Here is a 17653-nt window from a genome sequence, read left to right on the forward strand (position 1 = left end):
ATCTGAAACACGCTCCAGTTCGCAGGGTTAGGCAAACTGGGTACGGAACACGCGTTTTTGAGGCTGCTGTTGACGCTAGTGGACACCGGGGCCTTGGCTTTTTTTCTCCCTTTGAGTTTCAAGTTTCGAGGCTTTTTGGAGGCGCTGGGTTATTGTCTATGGTCGCACTTATTGCGGAGCCTATACTTTGCGGTGTGCCATCGCCGCTGACTTGCTCCGTGGGCACTGGCCTCAAAATGGTCTGTTTCTACGACTTTGCTGGAATGAGTAGGTGATAAAAGTTGGAAAAGTTGGAGTTCAGAGCGAGAACGAGAGAAATTTAATTACTACATGCTAATATATACTGGATCCTTGACAAATTGAATAATAATGCCCAAGTGATAGGCAGATAAATTCCAACTTTGAAGTTCTGATCTGGGAAATATATCGTGCACCTCCAGGGCTGGGCAAGTCCACGGGGACACCTCTGGAGGGCGGGAGTAGCCCTAGAGGCACCCGTGCCCAGGTGGACTTACTCTATACGCCCGTGGACAACCTTGGAGATTTCCGAGGCCACGGTAGCCACACCCTCCCATCTGCGTGGACGGAGTACAAATTTGGGTATTCCGATACTGTACTCACACCTGGGCATACATCTAGTGTGTACTACAATAAATTTAAACTACCTGTTTTCACTTAAATCAAACCACTCATCGGACATCCATCCTGTCTTGAATCTAGTCTCGCTTTGACTGTCTCAAACCATTGCGATATTAATTAACGAAGCATATATTATCCAACGGTCAGCAATTATGTTATGCAGAAACACTGCCACTGCCGAAATTACTAGAATTCAACACGCACGGGGCGCTGCGGTTGCCGAACTCCAACTCCCGACGCCATAGCACTTCATGCGATACAGGATCCCAAGGTCCTCGGCGCACGTGTCTCGGTCAGAGATGCTATGTTACATCTGTTCCACTCAAAGCCAAGCGAGAAAAAAAAAATGCGGGGATACTCGGCTAACCCGGTTTCACACACTTGCGTTTCCATGGATGAGGGTACGCACCAACCTACTCTTGCGGGTAAATTATCATTTACCCAATTCGAGTTTTATGCTAATGTGCAGAATCTCATACTCCAAACCCCATACAAAGCTTTTCCCCCCTTCTCTTCCCTGGTAGACTCCAGACTATTCCGTAGTCCGATACCTTAATGTCTGGACGGGAAGAGCGGCTCGGGACCCCGAAAACAGACATACAAATGAGAAAAGCGCAATAAACTAGATTAGCTTGTTAGAAAGATACTTTCGCTAGAAAAGTGTAGAAAGCATTAGCCTCAAAGTAGCGTGCTGGGCACGTGTTTCAGATGTAGTACATTGTACGGAGTAGTTCCTCGGTATCCGCAGAAATACTCCGGACTCCATGAATCGCGATCTCAATTCCAAACTTTGAGCTCGTTAACCCGAGACACTAAGCCGATTGTGGTATTCATAGAACCGAGAGGAGTTCCTCTTGTAATTACTGTAAAACATCGTAGGAATCACAGAACCACACTATCTTTAGATCATCCGCTCGCCATTAACTACTTTGGGATCATTCAACTTTGGCACGCTTACCCTGACACCATGGGACAACATTTTGAGCTTATCTGCAAGTTTGGCTTAGCAAGGTACCAACGGGACAGAACGTGGGAGGGAAGAGTTCGTTTCAGGTAAGATCTGCTGTGCGTCTGGTCCACTATTATCAGCTCGGATTTTACTACTCGTTCGGCAGGGAGAGTGATAGAGTAACAAAACTAGCCAATGGAAACTTCTCGACGTCCTCCCCGGCAATCTCGCAATCTTCAGCCTAAAAGAGAGTTCCTAACATTACACTGAGGCTTGGGAAATTGTGAACACTGTCCCCACCGGGTTCCACCGTCGGTATGGATCGGCCTCCGGTGAGCCCACATATGGGCCAAGTTAGAGAGACTAGCGGCACGAGAGTTCGATCAATGGCATTCTGGAGTTGCGATCGTGGGACAATTTTGGGATGCGGAGAGGTGCACAGCGTATGGTGGACTTTTGTGGATTACAAGACGGATGCAATTCCCTTTCGCCAACGAGACGGGCTGAAAATGACTATCACTGGATTTTCCAAGGTTGTGTGGACACTTGTTCACACTCGGCCCCAAGATCGTGGGAATCGATTTCTTGGCCCAGGTGAGGGTGTTGGCTGTAGCTTTCCTCCAGGTCTGACACACAAGCTCTACCCAATTATCGGGCTGTTCCTGAGATGAGGTGTGGTGGGCCAACGCGAAGTCGTATCTTTTCGGACCTGCATCTTTGGTACGTATGGGGCCTTGGTACAGTAAACACCAAAATGGTGTGATTATCGGCTATCTGATCTTATATTGCTCTTTCCAAGGTTGCTGGTTCACACAGCGTTTTTTTCATCTGGAGCCGCGGGATGTTCCCGAAGGAGATCTGTTTAATTTCATGGTTGCGGAAATCATGAGCATGCGCTCTATTGAAGAATATGATTGGCTAACGTAGCACGAGTTTGCATCAACACAATTCACTAATGTACTCGCACTTATAGGCAAATGACGCTATATCCCGTGGCCCATGAATATTTTTCTTCACTTGTATCCACTGAAGACACCAGAAAAACCCTGAGTTGCATATCAGCGCCATTAGCCATAACTATAATCATGTAGCGTGTGTATCTTCATGCAACATTCAGTAGCGTAAGCGCTACTCAGGCTCGAATAGGCAGAGTGGCGCCGGATGAATTCTCGTGAGCTATCAAAGATCGACATCCAGCCCCAGTTCCCATCAGATAGTGTACCAGGCCTTGCTCAAGCAAATCCAAGGAAGCGGCCTGTAGTGCAACGTTCATTGTAGCCCGCGCCCACAGCAGATCGACCCGCGCAGTATCTTATACGTAACGGGGTTCACTTCCGTTGTACGATTTGGGTGATCGCAGCTTACGGTGTCCATCCATGAGAGACATTTCCACAATTATCCGCTTAAGCTGGCTTTTGCTTACGGGTCGGTGTCAATCATGATCCACGTCCTCCGTAGCATTTACGCAGTGCTCCGAATGTTCATAAGGCGCAATCTAATGGGCTGGGAAGTCTCAATCTGAGCTGAGGTGAAACCTCGCGCGCATCTCCCGTGTAGCGAGCACATCAGCGTGGACACTGTGACGAATATTCACCGATGTCATTCGAGAGGTCTAATGGAAGATTTCCCGCCATGCACGAGGTGGCTTTTTTTTTACTCGCGCCTAAAAGATCCGGCCCCAACTACTCCAAGCCACTTATGAAAACATGCCTTCATCGGTGGATACCAGCACGAACGAACTCCTCCGTAATCCGTATGTACACTTGTGCCTTCATTTTTTTGGAAGCACCAGACTGGGCGCCACTCGTCTCGAGGCGGGCTAGCGGTGGGTCTTTTATCGCTTCGGAACATTGATCAGAAGGTGGTGCCTTCCACGACGAGCCATGGCCAACTGAGGTCCCCAATTCACCCCCATTCTCACCCAAATTTGCCCACTTTACGAAAGATGATCCTGACAACGAATCCTCGGGTCGGGGGGATCATCATGGAGCCCGGCAAAACCCCGTCTCCAAAATCAGAAATCACGAGTTGTTCTCCATCGTACTTTGGATTGCGCCAGCGTCCATTTGAATCGTCACTTCGCATACCCACGTCCATCCACTTCCCGGTCCGCGGTGCTCTCTTTCCGTCCGCCGAGCACGGGTACCTTTTACTCATCTGTGGAGAGAACCAAAGAAGCACGGGTTGTACAATGAACAAGCCCTTGTATAGCTCCGGCTAGCTCTTGACGACCTACAAGGCGCTCCGCTTCAGACGGTCTGGATAAATACAACGCCAATATATGCCCCAGGCTCGATTCCGGTCCGAGACTGGGGCTCACATCGGCAACAGTGGTTGGGGTTTTTGCAATACCGTGAGCAAGCCGAATGCATCCGGTGGCCGGTGGCCGTGGCCGATGGCCGCTGTGGATTCCAACCTTGGGAGCCAAGATGCATGCTACTGTACGAGGGCTGGATGTCCATGCTGCGACTCCACGTTGTCGGGACGTGATTCAGCCCTAATTGATTGGGTACAGAATCAGTCATGTCGTCTGATGCTTGTTTGAAATTGGTGATATTGAATTTATAGTGATGGCGTGCGAACATTTCTGCTGTGGATCACCTCGCCCGCCTAGCACTTATGTATTGCTGACGGAACGCAGTCTCTCCTTGATGATAGGCGATTGCACCTTGAAAGCTTGCGAAAAGTCGACACAGGTGATGCTTGTTTCCAAGCTCGCGCAAGCTGACCCGTTGACCTGCAAAATCAGACCAGCTTGGACGACCACAACAAACAGCAAAAATTGGCCTCAGGGATGGTTAAAGTGAGATCACGCTCCCATAAGGAGTCAGTCTCTTCCTATCATATATCCATTTTTCTCGTCATTGACCATATGATTGTTATATGGAGAAGGAAAGAAAACAGAAGTCGTGAGAGAAAAGTTCCCTCGCATGCTGACTAACACACTGAAATTTCTGCGGGCGCCCAATCAGTTCCAAGGCGGAAAAACAGAAGCTCCGGGGAGCAGCATAAAAGAGAAATCTCGACCGGCTCCTTTCCTCTTTTTTCTTTTCTTCTTCGTGCGGCGGCGCGACTTCGATACCCGTGTTGCCTGGACATCTACGGTCATTGTCTGGCCTTCAGTGATGTAAACCAGGTGTCAGTTGCGCCACAGACGAAGGGAATTGCACGTTGATTCTACTTTATAGGTCTTTCTGATCTTCTAGGATGAGACCTTTTGGTTTGGGATCAAACATACTTTTACATAGCTTCTTCATTGTAAACAATGAAATACTGGACTTCTATCAGATTCTAGACTGTTGCCTGTATTCTTCGTATTCAAAAGACTGTCCAGCACCCCTTCTGGACTGTTTGTGGTGCTCCGCCGTGTTCAGCGGCGCGAGTGTATCATTTTCATTGCCATGTCTAACCAAACTTGAAGCGCTTTTGAAAGCTCAAAATTGGCTGTCATTTGAAGGGTATTTTCTCAAGCGTCTATGTTTACTCGCCGGGCTCATCGCCGATCTTCTCAAGCTTGCCCATGGATCTGTTCGCACCAGCCTCGCCAACAATGCGAATCCGATCCACGCGAAGCTTCTCGCTATCTCCATCACCGTCTACAAAGAAGAGAACCAGCGATGACACGTTCTGGAAGTTGACAAATCGTAAGCCAACTGTCGCAGTCCCGGTCTTCGCATCCCAGTCTCCAGGCTGGATCTCGACCTTCTGCACAGGAGGAATGCCATCCGCCTCGTCGAACCCAAGCACATGGGATGTATTCTTGTAGATGTGCAGGCTCTTGGGGCGCATGGGGGTTTCGTCATCGTCGGCATCGGCGTCCGCGGGCGGGATAGATGTAACCTGGATCGAGTGCACTTTCAGTGTCGACTGGAATGGGATATACAGCATCAGCTGCTCGTCGGTATCACTCTCGACCCAATCCGCTTGTCCATCCGATTTGCCCTTGCCCTTTGTTGCTAGTCCGGATGGCTTCGAGGTGTTGAATAAGGTGCGCGGCTCTCCGCGCTCGGTGTCGCGGTTTAACAGTTCAAGTCCTTTCACGTCGACTTGGTCTGTGATGTCGCCGTAGCCCTTGGCCGCTGAGCCGCCAATCCAGTAATCACCGGAGCTTCCTTCGCCAGCTCCGGCTGCGTCGTCGGACTGACTTGCCTCCGATGCAAGCTTCTGGACGATCTGGTTCAGTTGTGCGGGGTTGGCGCCCTTGACGGTCTGGTTCACACGGCCGTTCTTGAACACGATGAAGGTTGGCATTCTATACAAGTCATGAGTATGTCAGCGGCTGGGAATCCAATCATGTTGTTGCATACGGTCTTCAACCGTATTCCGGGGGGAGTAGTGCACATACGCAGTAACACCGTAGGCTTGGGCAAGTTCTTGTTGGTGGTCGACATTGATCTTCGTGAATGTGATGGCATTGGGACGCGAGAGCTGGGTGGCCAGCGAATTATAGGCGGGCGCAATAGCCTTGCATGGCCCGCACCAGTCGGCGTAGACTATTCAAGTACCAAGCGCACGTCAGCAATGTCTTCGCTGTTTGGGTGGTTGTAGACAGGGTCGGCGGGGTAGCGGCCAGAGGACTTACAGTCTGCGACAACTAGACGAGAGGTAGAGAGGAGCGAGGTAAACTGCTCTTTGGAGGAAATTTCAACAACGGACATGTTGACGTTGTGAGGGAGATGTGAGGGGTGGAAGTAGATGAAAAGGTGAGGTTGTGTTTTGCTGCTTCCGAATATGTCATCAGCCCCTCCGCGCCGGCCAAAATCAGCCATGTAAACTGCCATGAAATGAGCTAATTCCTCATCTTGATTGAAATACAAATGGACTTTTCAATTCTCAAAATATACCTAGGTACTGTGAGCTCCAGTAGGTTATCATTTGGCAGATACGGAAGTATATCAGATCTCGAGCGACTGCCCTTGGGCAGAAATGGTATAAAATATATCTCATCACAAGTGCCCGGATTCCAAGGTTTGGAGCTGCATCACCAATATCACGACTTGGACATCGGGCACAGAGAACAGCTACCTAGGTAGAGGTCCAAACTCGGAAAGCAAGAGGCCCTGGGGATAAGGAAGACCTTGGAGGTTGATCTGGGCACCTATAAAAAAAAAAAAAAAAAAACAAATATACAAATATGTGTAAACCCCCCGAGGCCGAGGTCGAACACCACTGTTATCACCTGGGCGCTCATAAGACTAGACAAGGATGTATGAATTCCTTCCAAGGTTGTATACAAATATAGCTTAGGTGGGGGCACCTGGGCAGCTAAGAATTCCAAGCATTCCAAGGCTGAACGCCAGTCTAAGACAAAGGAGCCTAGCAATACCTATGAGAGGCGCAGCAAGCACCGTGTCTCCATCGAATGAAGTTGGGACCAAAAGCTGCTTGTTGAGGGCAACGAGTCTGCCAAACCATTGCAATGCAGGATCAGCACCAGTTTGCTGATCCAGAGAGTTGCTCACGAGGCAATCATCGCGGAGGGACAGACCAAGACATAACATCGATCATTGCAATGATACCCAGGGTGCCATGGATTTGATATGCAGACGTCGGAAAAGCCAATACCAAGCATAGCCTGAGTGAAGGCCTTGAAGCAGACCCAGGAAGCTGGTAGATAGAGTGGGCTAGGATTGCAGAGATTCTCTGCACAGGAACATGTCGAGTCGGTCTGTCGCAGAGATGTCAATCAAATCGACTGAAATGGCATAGGTATTCGCCACCACGAACCCGGGCCCAGTCAAGAGTGATTCAAGGTCGACAAGGAAAAGTGAGCCTCCATGTACCAAAACACGGACACGCGATCACATCACCCATCGTCCCCCTCGACGGCGAAGAGAATCTTCAACCAGAGACTGCACCCACGACACCCAATCAAAATTTCACCATGTTCCACCTCCCTCTCTAGATCCTCCTCGGTGACCGAGAACCCGCGGTCATCACCACACCGACAACCACGATACCAGACATCGCCGTTGGGGGTCTCATCGCACGCAAGATCCTCCAAATCCACGACCTCAAGCCCAGTATGAAAGACATGTGCCGTCTTCTCCCGCTCCGCAGCCTTTGCCCTGTCTAACCGCAGAGAGCGATCGTACTCGGCACGAAGAACGGGATCCGAAATGGTTTTATAGGCGGTCCTGATCTGATCGATAGTATAAGGACTCGATGAAGCGTCGTTGTTCGAGGTATTGGACGCAGCGGTCTTTGTAAAATCCTCCTTTGCTATGGCACCTGCTTTATCGGGGTGGTGCTTGAGCAATGCCTTATGGTACGCTAATCTGATCTGATGCTTCGAATGGGTTACAGACGAAGTCCCGGCAAAAGGCAGGGCAAGAACCTCGTAAAAATCGTCGCTGCTTGTTGTCCTCGTCATCTCAGCGACTGAATCCTCTGTTTGTGTGGGTGCCGTGTCTTTGCGCTCCGTGTCGCGAGTCGAGTCCTGCGGGCAGTCAAGGTGCGCGCGCCAGGCTGTATAGCGTAGCGACGCCTCGAAGTAAAAATGAGGGGTCCGACCGCCTTGAATTTGAGGATGCTGCGATGTGAAGATTGCAAGTTGTGCTGGAAAGCGGGGTTGGTGAGTCTGTCGAGGTTGAGAATTTTTGAGTGTCAACTTTTGGCGGGTCAATCCCTGGCGCGCCACTTTGGACGAGGGTTGCCCGGATCCTACGGAGGACTTAGATCAACTCTGATTCTGCTCTCTATCTGTTTTTCATTCCCACATATGCCCGGCTTTTCAGATGCGCATACGGTTTGTCAAATACAGGCTACTTGCTGTTTATGCGGCAGCTTTGCTGTTCTCCGCCGATAATTCAACGTGAGGCACATCTATTACGTCGTGGATTGAAGGTTACATACTCGTTACGTGCACAGTGGACAAATCTCCGAATGGGAAAGGAACTCTATACTTTCATTGAACAAGAGAAACAAGATCTCAGTGAGTAATGACTCGGATATCAAGACAGGTAAAGAAAAAAAAAAGGCTGGGACAAGATTCGCTGCGACTCCCAAGTGAGCCTTTTACTCAGAGGCCTTGAAGACAAAGCGATCCTCAGGCTTGACTTCGAAGGGCACACCGAGCTCAAGGAGCTTGACAAAGACATCCGAGAACTCCTTGAAGAAGACATCGCTGTCCTTGGCATAGCGGTCGACGTGGGGCTTGAAGCCCTTGTCCTTGACGAGAGCCATATCAGTGGGCAACATCATGAGAGTGGAAGTGGTCTTGTCAGTGAACTGAGTAGGGCCGTTCCACTTCTTGTGGCTCCACTTCTCCTCGACAAGGAGGCGGAAGAACTCATTGCTGAAGACAGTAGGGCTGAAGTTCCAAGGGCCGTCGAAGCCGGAGCGGTCGGTGTGGCAGCGACCCAGAGCGTGAGCACCGCACAGTGCAACCATCTCACGGTCATCGAAGCCCATGCGACCAAAGATATCACGGATGTGACGGGGGCCCTGAGTGGCGTCGGGCAGACGGCCATCGGGTGTGCAGGCAGCAACTTCCTTGTCCTGACGACCGGGTCTCCAGGGAATGGTGGGACCGCCGAGCTCTTGAATAGCACAAGCGCCACCGAGAGTCCAAAGATCGGAGTGGGAGATCCAGGGGAACTGGGCCTTGATAGGCTCAAGGAAGTCGCGAGCGGCCTTCAGACCGGCATTGGCGCCGTGGTCTGACTCTGGAGCGAATCTCATGGTGGCACCGTTGCTACCTCCAGTACCGGTTTCCTTGTCAAAGGTTCCGCTGGCGTGCCACGCAAGACGGACAAGGACCTGTTGCACACGAGACTCGTTAATACTTTGCACCGTTATCATCAAGAGAAGCTGCACTTACAGGACCATAGCTGCCGTCATCATAATCGGTCTCGTCGGCAAGACGCTGAGCAACGGCCTCATACACCTTTTGGTAATCGGCCTGGGTGGGAACGAAGGGACCCTTGGGAGAGGCGCCGTTCAGGTAGAAGTACACACCACCGGCACCAAGAGCACCGAGACCGAAAGCCCAGATGCCGAAGGATGAGCTGGACTTCTCGGAGCTGGCTTCAGAGGAATATCCACGAGCAGAAGCACGAATGTGAGGGAGGGCGAAGCGGGTGCTGCGTGCCGCGGGACGGAAAGAAGAGGTGGCCGGGGTCGAACGCAGGAAGGCCCGGGAAGCAGATCTGGCAGCCGAAGCCATGGTGTGATGTATGAAAGAGAGGGTAAGGTCTAATTGTTTGAAAGGGTTTCACAAAGGGAAGAAAGGAGAGTGACTTTGGAGAGTACAAGTCCAGCAGGGAGGGGAAGGACCGGGAGCCATTTGTACTTTGCTAATACTATCAGGGCCAATACTTCGGTACTGCTACAGAAGCTGATGGAACCAGAGCCAATCAAGGGGGCCACATATGCCATTGCCTCGGCGTTTCGACGCATCTCCGCATTATGGTCCATCACCCCAGATTTCCTTTAATGCTGCTTTTCACCACCACAATGGCGTGGGATTGCCTGAAGAATCCCTCACCTGAGTGACAATGCCTCAAGAGTGCAATAAACCCAGTCACATATGGGAATTCCACGCGTAGCTACAAAAAATGTCAAAAAAGTCTTCGGAAGGGATTATTAACAGCAACGCGCTGTTTGGTCAATGTGGCCCCACTACGGCTCCCTCCGACTTGCTTACTGTGTCGAACGGTCTGGTTCCCGAGTCTAGATACGTCGCATTATACATCTCGATTTGAAGGAGATAGGGTTGATTATTGTAATGCTTGACCTGGATCGCTGGGCATATCAACCTGCCCTCAAGTGTTTACGCAGCCTCTATCCCAATCCCCACTTCCAATGTTCGCTATGATGCTCTGGAGCTACAAATCGTATCGGCATGTGGGCTTCTCTCTACCTTGTTTCTGGTGTTGCACCATAGGTGAAAAGCATTATCTCACACGAAAGTCACTGGAGTAGAAGCGTGACTGGCCTTACGGCGGTCAGCTTCCAAGATTAACCTTAAATTGTATATCAGCCATCATCAATTGGGTGACTTATGCATAGATGCCCATCCACGCTTAAGGGTTCTTCAAATCAATTAATGAACTTGACATTCTGGTCTGATAGCTTCACATGCAAATGAATCTTTCTTCTACAGTCTCCAAAGTCTCCTTCTCCTGGTTTAGCTGGGAGCTATGACAGTTTGCCGGTCTTTAAGCTCAATATTATGTGGGGTGAGAGGGTGCGATATCAATACAAGCCTCAGTGCCGCGCTCACGCGCGGCCAAAAAGACGACGATAGTTGCTTATACACAGGCGTAGTTATGTATTCGCTTAATCTCATCTTTGGATTGGTAACGGAAGAGAGCTGTCATCAACTTCGGGACCTTTTTTCAACTGTCTTTCTAAGTGTCTTTCTAGCTGTCCATCCAAGGTTGTCTTGCCGCAGACAACGTATCAGAGACAGAAACTCGAGCGTCATGAGGTCTGAGTCTCGCGCGACGCTGAAACGGTGGGTGAATTTCCAAGGTTGCCTGGACATTATGCCTGGGACAGTTTACTTTTAGTAATACGGAATAACAATTGGCAATGAAAGTTGTGACATTTTGAAAAATTCATGACTCAAGACTCAAGCTTAGGGATGTCCGTCGTAAAAAAGTCCTGCAGTTCAATAGATCTGAACACCAGGGTGGAGTAGACGCAGCTCTGCTAAAAACTGTTTGGTTTTGATATTCCACGAACGAACGTTTAAAAAACACCCATGAGACGTCCAGTGCCACAGATAGGCACCACGCGGGTTATGTGGTTTGGGTTTCAAGAGTATACTCGATCAAATTGAACAATTCCCGACATTAAAGAATTGGACAATTTGAGGTGCAACTCTCAGAGATGGTTGAGGAAAAAGAATCTGCGGCGGGAAGAAGTTTTTATCCTCCCGAACACGTGAGCGAGCCTGGAGCATCACATGACCTCACATGACCGAATGGGGCCCTTTATGTAGCGGAAATTTTCGCGCTGTTAGAACCTTTCCTTCTTTACACTTTTCGAACGCATAATCAACCGCCAATTCCTCATATCATAGGATGGTAGGTCATATTGGCGTACTAGAATAATACGGATAGCATAAGACTTCTCAACGGTTCCAATGGGCTTCGGCCCTGCGGCGCAGTGGTAGATGTAGTCTATTGTGATTCGGATATGCCAAATTTAGTAGCTTGAGTGTAGTGTGTGTGTGTGTGATTCTTCTATTCCAGAAGAATCAATGGCCAATTTAAGAAACCAACTGTGTTGATTTCCGAGCTTTGTGAAGCTCAATAAGCTTAACGGAAAAATGGAGTACCAACGTACTCGTACTACATTACGGAGTACGGAGTGCTTTGGGTCTCAGCCCCTCGAACATGAGACCTGAACCTCTCCGCCCGGCAACCGGATTTCTTCCCCTATTCTCTCATTTTTTGGGGACTCTCCCTTTTCTTTTTGTATATTCTTGTAATTGTATATTTCTTATTCTGCATCATGCCGTCAGGTATCAGCAAGCGCCAGCAGTTGCGGAATGAAAAGACCCTTGCGGAGCTGATCCGGACCGTTCCTGGCAATGACCGATGTGCCGATTGCGATGCCTTGACCCCAGGTTCGTTCCCCAGACTCTATGGATGATCATTGACTAAGACTCGATAGGATGGGCGAGCTGGAACGTATGACGCCGCTTCTCTGAGCTTTCCATTCCAAACACTGACGACGTCGACAGATGGGCATCTTTCTTTGCATGCGGTGCGCCGCCCTCCACCGGAAGTTGGGCACACATATTTCGAAGGTCAAGTCTTTGAGCATGGATACTTGGAACTCAGAGCAGGTTGACGTGAGTTTCCGCACCGTCCTAAGTGGCACATGAGCTGACCAAGTGTGGGTTCCTAGAGCATGAAATCGCATGGAAATATCCTTATGAACAAGATCTATAATCCACGGGGCATCAAGCCAGCAATTCCCACCGACGTCGACGAGGCCGACGCATGCATGGAGAGGTTTATCAGACAAAAATATCAACACCGCTCACTGGAAAACGGAAAGCCCAAGCCGCCGAGCCGAGAGGACACGAGCTACTCCAACCCCAGAGCACAGTCGCCTGTGGAAACCCGAGCACCAAGGGACTATGATAGATCTCCAGAGGGGTCTCCTCCCCCGCTTCCTCCGAAGTCAGGCAAATTCTTCAAGTTTGGCCTCCGATCATCATCCTCTACCTCAAACCTCCGACGATTTGGTACAAGCAAGCCGAAAGTTACATCGCCTACCTCGGACAATGGAGCATGGTCACCGCCACCACTGCCGTCTAGGAAGACAACGGGTCTCGGGGCTCCTGTCGTCGATGTGACAACAGGCTCTTTAGAAGCTAAGATGGCGGCTTTACAGGATATGGGTTTCACGAACGACCGACGGAATGAGATGGTACTCAGGGGACTCAACGAAGATTTGGATCGAGCTGTCGAAACTTTGATCCGACTGGGGGAGGGAAGCAATCCTATATCGAGGTCCCGGACTCCGATCGGGACAAGCACTGGTGCATCCACTCGCGAAGCGCCCCCCAAACAAGACACGTCCAGCCAACTTCCCAAGGTATCCGATAACTCATTCCCCGATATGCCTTCAAACAATCCCTTCGACCGAGTGGTCTCGAATCCCATACCCCAGCAATCGCAAACCGCTTCATACAACCCATTCGACCAACCAAAAGCAGCGCCGGCACCTACACAAGCATTGGAATCTTCCTTCCAGGGCTTGCAGGTCTCTCAGCCATTATTCCCCCACTCTACTGGTGGGTACCCACATCAGACCAGCTCCATGCAACAAGCTCCATACCAACAGCCCTTTACACCGCCGATTCCCTCAACATTCTCTCAATCACCATACGTTGCATCCCCTGGTCCAATGGACAACAGCTTCAACCCGTTCAACCAGCTTGCGCCCTCACAACAGCAACAGCCACAGGCCGGCTTGGCGCCCCAGTCTAATCCTGGTGCGCCGCAGACGAACCCCTTCTTCAACACTGCGCCACAAAGCCAGACCATGCAGCCGCAGGCTCCGCAAATGGCTTCCCAAGCGCCGAATTTTGGCGGCCAAAACCTGCCTCGTCATGCAAACACCATGCCGGCCGTGTCGTCTCCGTCATTTGGATCCAATCCATTCCAAGGACAGCAGCAGCAACAGCAGCAGCAGGCACCAAACCCCAATTCAGGAGCTTACAACTTCTTCCAGCAAGGACAAACTGCCACCCAACAGAGCGGCGGCAGCTTCCCTGGCCAGTATCAGGCGAACCAACAACCGCAACAACTTAGGCCACAGCCCACAGGGATGGACAAAAACAGCATTCTTTCATTGTACAATATGGCGCCCGCACAGTCTAATCCACCACCACTCCCCCAGCAATATCAACAAAACCAGCAAATGCAGCAACCACAGAACTCTCAGCCACAGACTGCATCTGGAATGAACCCTTTCCCACAATCATCGAACCCATACGCCTCTACAATCCAGCCTCAACAGGCCCCCACTTATCAGCAACAAAGTCAGCCTCAGCAGGCCTTCCAGCAGCAACAACCCCAACCCCCGGCCGCAGCCAATAACCCATTCTTTGGAAATGCGTCTCCAGCGGCACCCCCAAGCGCCCCCACAGGCGCCGGCTCTGGACTTGCGGCTCAAGCAGGAATCAACTCCTACCAGCAGCAGCAGCAGCAGCAACCCTCAGGACTTGGAATTGGTCAAGCAAACGGCCAAAACGGAACAAACAATCCGTCCACGGGAACAACCGCATCTCCCTTCGCGGGATCAAACGCCTCCCCCTTCCCCGGAATGGCACCTCCATTCGCAAGCACGAACAAATCCCCGTTTGCCGGCCCTCCACCCACAAACTCGCCGTTCAGAGGACACATCAGCCAGCCTAGTGTTGACGTGAGTGGGCTGCAGAATGGTCGCCACAGCCCTGACGCCTTTGCCAGCTTGAGTGCTCGATATGGCTAAAAATCAAGTGCCTTGCTCCATCCTCATCCTGCACACACTCGCGGGAAATTCGGCTTGTAAAAAGACCAAGCAATGTGATCATGGATTTTGGTATCGGTTATGACTCGATATAGAAGACTGACGAAGACGTGTTACGCTGCATGTCCGGCGCATCTGATTCTCATTGTTCGGTTCGCGTCTCACTTAACTCTCTTTAATTTTTCTTTTCTTTGTGTCTTATTGCCTCGACTGGGCTTATCTTTGTATATTTAGAACAATTTTCTTTTCTCTGGGTTCCGGTTAGCGGCCAAAATGTACATGTTTTTAGATGGAGTTAATTTATGGCCAACTTCATTTGAATCACTTCTCATTCAAAGCGAGAGTGTGATAGCAACATAGCAAGATAGATATCTAGATTTTCACGATTAAGTTAAGCAAAAGTCCGGTCCAAAAAGAAAAAAAAAGAAGAAGCAACGGGATGGTGGGAGGTATCAAGCCGAAGAGGAAAGGAACGCCCTAACGGTAAATAGTACACAGAAGTATGATCACACGAAATAGAAGAAACCGAAAGTCAGAAATCGCAGCTCAAGCAAACAGCTCTCGTTCCGTGGGCACTCTTTTCTTAGAAGAGAACCAAGAGGGAACCCAATCCGACCACCACGAAGTCCTCTGTCCAAACCCAAAATTCTCCAGGAAGGTCTCCCAGCGCGTCTTCCGTCTCCAAGGCCAAGCAAATGAGGATTTGGAAGATTTGGTAGAGAACACGGATTGTATCGAGCTTCGCCATGAGGCTAAAGTTGAAGGGGGCGAAGGGGAGGAGATCGAAGGAAGGAAAGCTCTCCAACTGCTCTTCTGCTGTTTGCCCTTCTTAAATCCATCTATGATGCGATCGAATTGCCTATCCCGACTTTGCTGATCACGGCGGTAGCGCTCATCGCGCCATTCGTCTTGCTCCTGTGTATCCAGACACCAGACCACGATGTCGCCACGTCGCCGCCAGTCGTCGTGCCAGTCGGTGTTGTGGGTGCGCCAGCACTCATCGTAGTACGAAGAGCGGAGGAGCGTTCGAAGAGTTGGATCGAGTTGAGCGAAGAAGACGAGGTAGTCGGGCCATTCATGGAGATGAGGTTCGATTACTTCCTCTTTGAAGTAATAGCTGGGGGCTTCGGGGGTGAACCGGAGACCACCGGCCATCTGGGTGCGCAGGAATCCTGCTGGGTCGTCGTAGAACTGGTCGGCCTCGTCTCGGTAGACGGCCTTTTGGGTGGCGTTCATGTCGATTGGTGGCTCGCAGGATAAAGCCCAAGCGGTGATGCTTGGGTGTACCAGATGGGATCGCCATGGGGTGCTATGACAGGGCATCAAGAAGCCGACGGAGATTCCGACGTCCCTGAACACTTCCGGCTCTCTTCTTACTGGTTGGATTGCGTGTTGTTGGTGCTGCCCACGAAGATAGGAGAGGACGCTCAGCGGCCCTCTGGCGTGATATAGGGTGGTATACAAGGCAACAACCACATTCACAAGCAGTAAGAATAGCAAGACTAGCCGGCGCGGCTGGTAGATGGAGTGAGCTGGGGAGTAGAGGGCCGGATAGAAGAATTGCACCAAGGGAGGCGCAGCCAAGATGTGAAGGGCCGGAAGCAATGGGTAGATAAACCGCACTTCTTTGTGCGAGATTACAGATAGAGCAAGAGGCATCGCCACGCAGACTGTTGCCAATTGCACACAGATCGCGGACTGTATTGGATCACCGAGGGAAGAATTCCGGGTCGACAATTTGCGGTAGAGCCCGAGGATTGCAAAAGGCAGCAACGTGGTCAGCAGAAGTGGATAGCCCTCCGTGGCATAGTAATGCCAGTTGTTGCTGCCGTAAAAAACCGCAAGCGACTGCGCGACGTTGAAGTATAGGAATCGAAGTGGTGGGAATGTCCAGATTCCGTAGAATAGGCGGTCCGCAACAACGGAAACTGCTAGCACGGCCGATCTAGCAAGTCATAGGGTTAGCTGGACCTTTGCCAAGTGGTTGGAATACATACCCGCATATCACAGCCTCGGAGATCAGAACCCTGCGCTGGGCCCAAGTGGTCCGAAGCCAAGCGAAGCAGGCCAGAGTTGCCCAGATCAGAACATTGGTTGGTCGCAATATACAAGCCAAAGCTGCCAGTGGTAGACACCGGTGGAGGCTGCAGAGTACGTCAGTGGCTGCCGTTGCTATGCTTGATCTGCAGTCATACCGTTGAATTAGGGTGTTAGTCCCCTCCTGGCCCTTCTTGATCGCAATGTTTCCTGGTCCATTATCAGTTGTGGTACCCGCCGACCATTTCCATGGCCATAGCTCCAAGGCGGCGATCGTGAGGGTGGTCTCGAGGCAGTTGGACAACGTCCTTGTAGAGCAGAACCACTGCCAGGGGTTCAGGACAGTAGCCGCCAACTATCACGCGATTAACATATCTTCCACCATGCCGTCAGCTCGCGACGCGTTCACATACTGTTGTCCATGCTCCGCGGGAATCTGTTCCATAGACGCGGACCGCCAACTTCCACGTGTGGTAATCACCGATAGCGGCGATCACAGCTTGTGCGGCCTTGGGAACGGCGATAAGAAGCTCAGCACGTATCGCAGGGGAGGTCCCAAGGATTGTCGCGAGGAAATCCGCGGCTTTGAAGAGGGCCGCAAAGAAGAGGGGGTGGAGGGAGGATCGTAGTTGGTGCCGCCATTCCTGGTGATTGAGGTTAGGCCGTGGTGTTCACGGGTGCGACGCGATCGGATTTACTCACCCATGTTATCCAGGCCCCTTGATCTTTGCCAAAGGCGATTTCCCACGCGGGTTCTAGCGACTGGAAGTATTCATCTGGCTGGAAGAAGGTCCGTACCGTGAATGCGTTCACAAGGCGGTAGGCGATAAGGAACAGGAGAATATTTCGCATAGGTCGCGGGGGTTGATGCACCGGACGACGCGGGGAATAGGGTAATGGCATGATTAGGAGCTGGAGAGCAATGCGCAGGCAACGTGCTGCATTGCTCAAATCCTTTGAAGGTGTGAATTGGGGGAGTTTGGCGCGGGAGGTTTACTCCACTTGAGGACTACCAAGGGAGCAAGTGTCTTTGTTTACTCTGCGCATCAC

General features: G+C 51.0%; 5 protein-coding genes across 5 annotated transcripts; 1 reads left to right on the plus strand and 4 right to left on the minus strand.

Annotated features, from left to right (window-relative positions):
* Positions 1-5068: 5068 nt before the first annotated feature.
* On the minus strand, positions 5069-6246 carry N7506_010445 (thioredoxin-like protein 1; the record flags this gene model as incomplete). The annotated part of the gene is made up of 3 exons (XM_056959738.1): positions 5069-5840; positions 5934-6081; positions 6171-6246. 3 exons carry the CDS (start codon positions 6244-6246, stop codon positions 5069-5071), a joined length of 996 nt encoding a protein of 331 aa, XP_056809128.1.
* Positions 6247-7394: 1148 nt separating this feature from the next.
* N7506_010446 (Heat shock protein DnaJ N-terminal) lies at positions 7395-7961 on the minus strand (the record flags this gene model as incomplete). The annotated part of the gene is made up of 1 exon (XM_056959739.1): positions 7395-7961. The coding sequence occupies one exon, from the start codon at positions 7959-7961 to the stop codon at positions 7395-7397; it is 567 nt and encodes a 188-aa protein (XP_056809129.1).
* A 644-nt stretch (positions 7962-8605) lies between these two features.
* On the minus strand, positions 8606-9755 carry N7506_010447 (peroxidase; the record flags this gene model as incomplete). The annotated part of the gene is made up of 2 exons (XM_056959740.1): positions 8606-9349; positions 9411-9755. 2 exons carry the CDS (start codon positions 9753-9755, stop codon positions 8606-8608), a joined length of 1089 nt encoding a protein of 362 aa, XP_056809130.1.
* A 2297-nt stretch (positions 9756-12052) lies between these two features.
* N7506_010448 (uncharacterized protein) lies at positions 12053-14548 on the plus strand (the record flags this gene model as incomplete). Its single annotated transcript, XM_056959741.1, has 4 exons — positions 12053-12167; positions 12215-12231; positions 12285-12395; positions 12452-14548. 4 exons carry the CDS (start codon positions 12053-12055, stop codon positions 14546-14548), a joined length of 2340 nt encoding a protein of 779 aa, XP_056809131.1.
* A 564-nt stretch (positions 14549-15112) lies between these two features.
* On the minus strand, positions 15113-17506 carry gpi10 (putative glycosylphosphatidylinositol-alpha 1,2 mannosyltransferase; the record flags this gene model as incomplete). The annotated part of the gene is made up of 4 exons (XM_056959742.1): positions 15113-16511; positions 16564-16958; positions 17017-17247; positions 17306-17506. The coding sequence occupies 4 exons, from the start codon at positions 17504-17506 to the stop codon at positions 15113-15115; spliced, it is 2226 nt and encodes a 741-aa protein (XP_056809132.1).
* Between the last annotated feature and the right edge of the window lie 147 nt (positions 17507-17653).

This window comes from Penicillium brevicompactum, assembly GCF_028827555.1.
Source record: "Penicillium brevicompactum strain IBT 35665 chromosome Unknown utg000006l_segment0_segment0, whole genome shotgun sequence".
NCBI lineage: Eukaryota > Fungi > Ascomycota > Eurotiomycetes > Eurotiales > Aspergillaceae > Penicillium > Penicillium brevicompactum.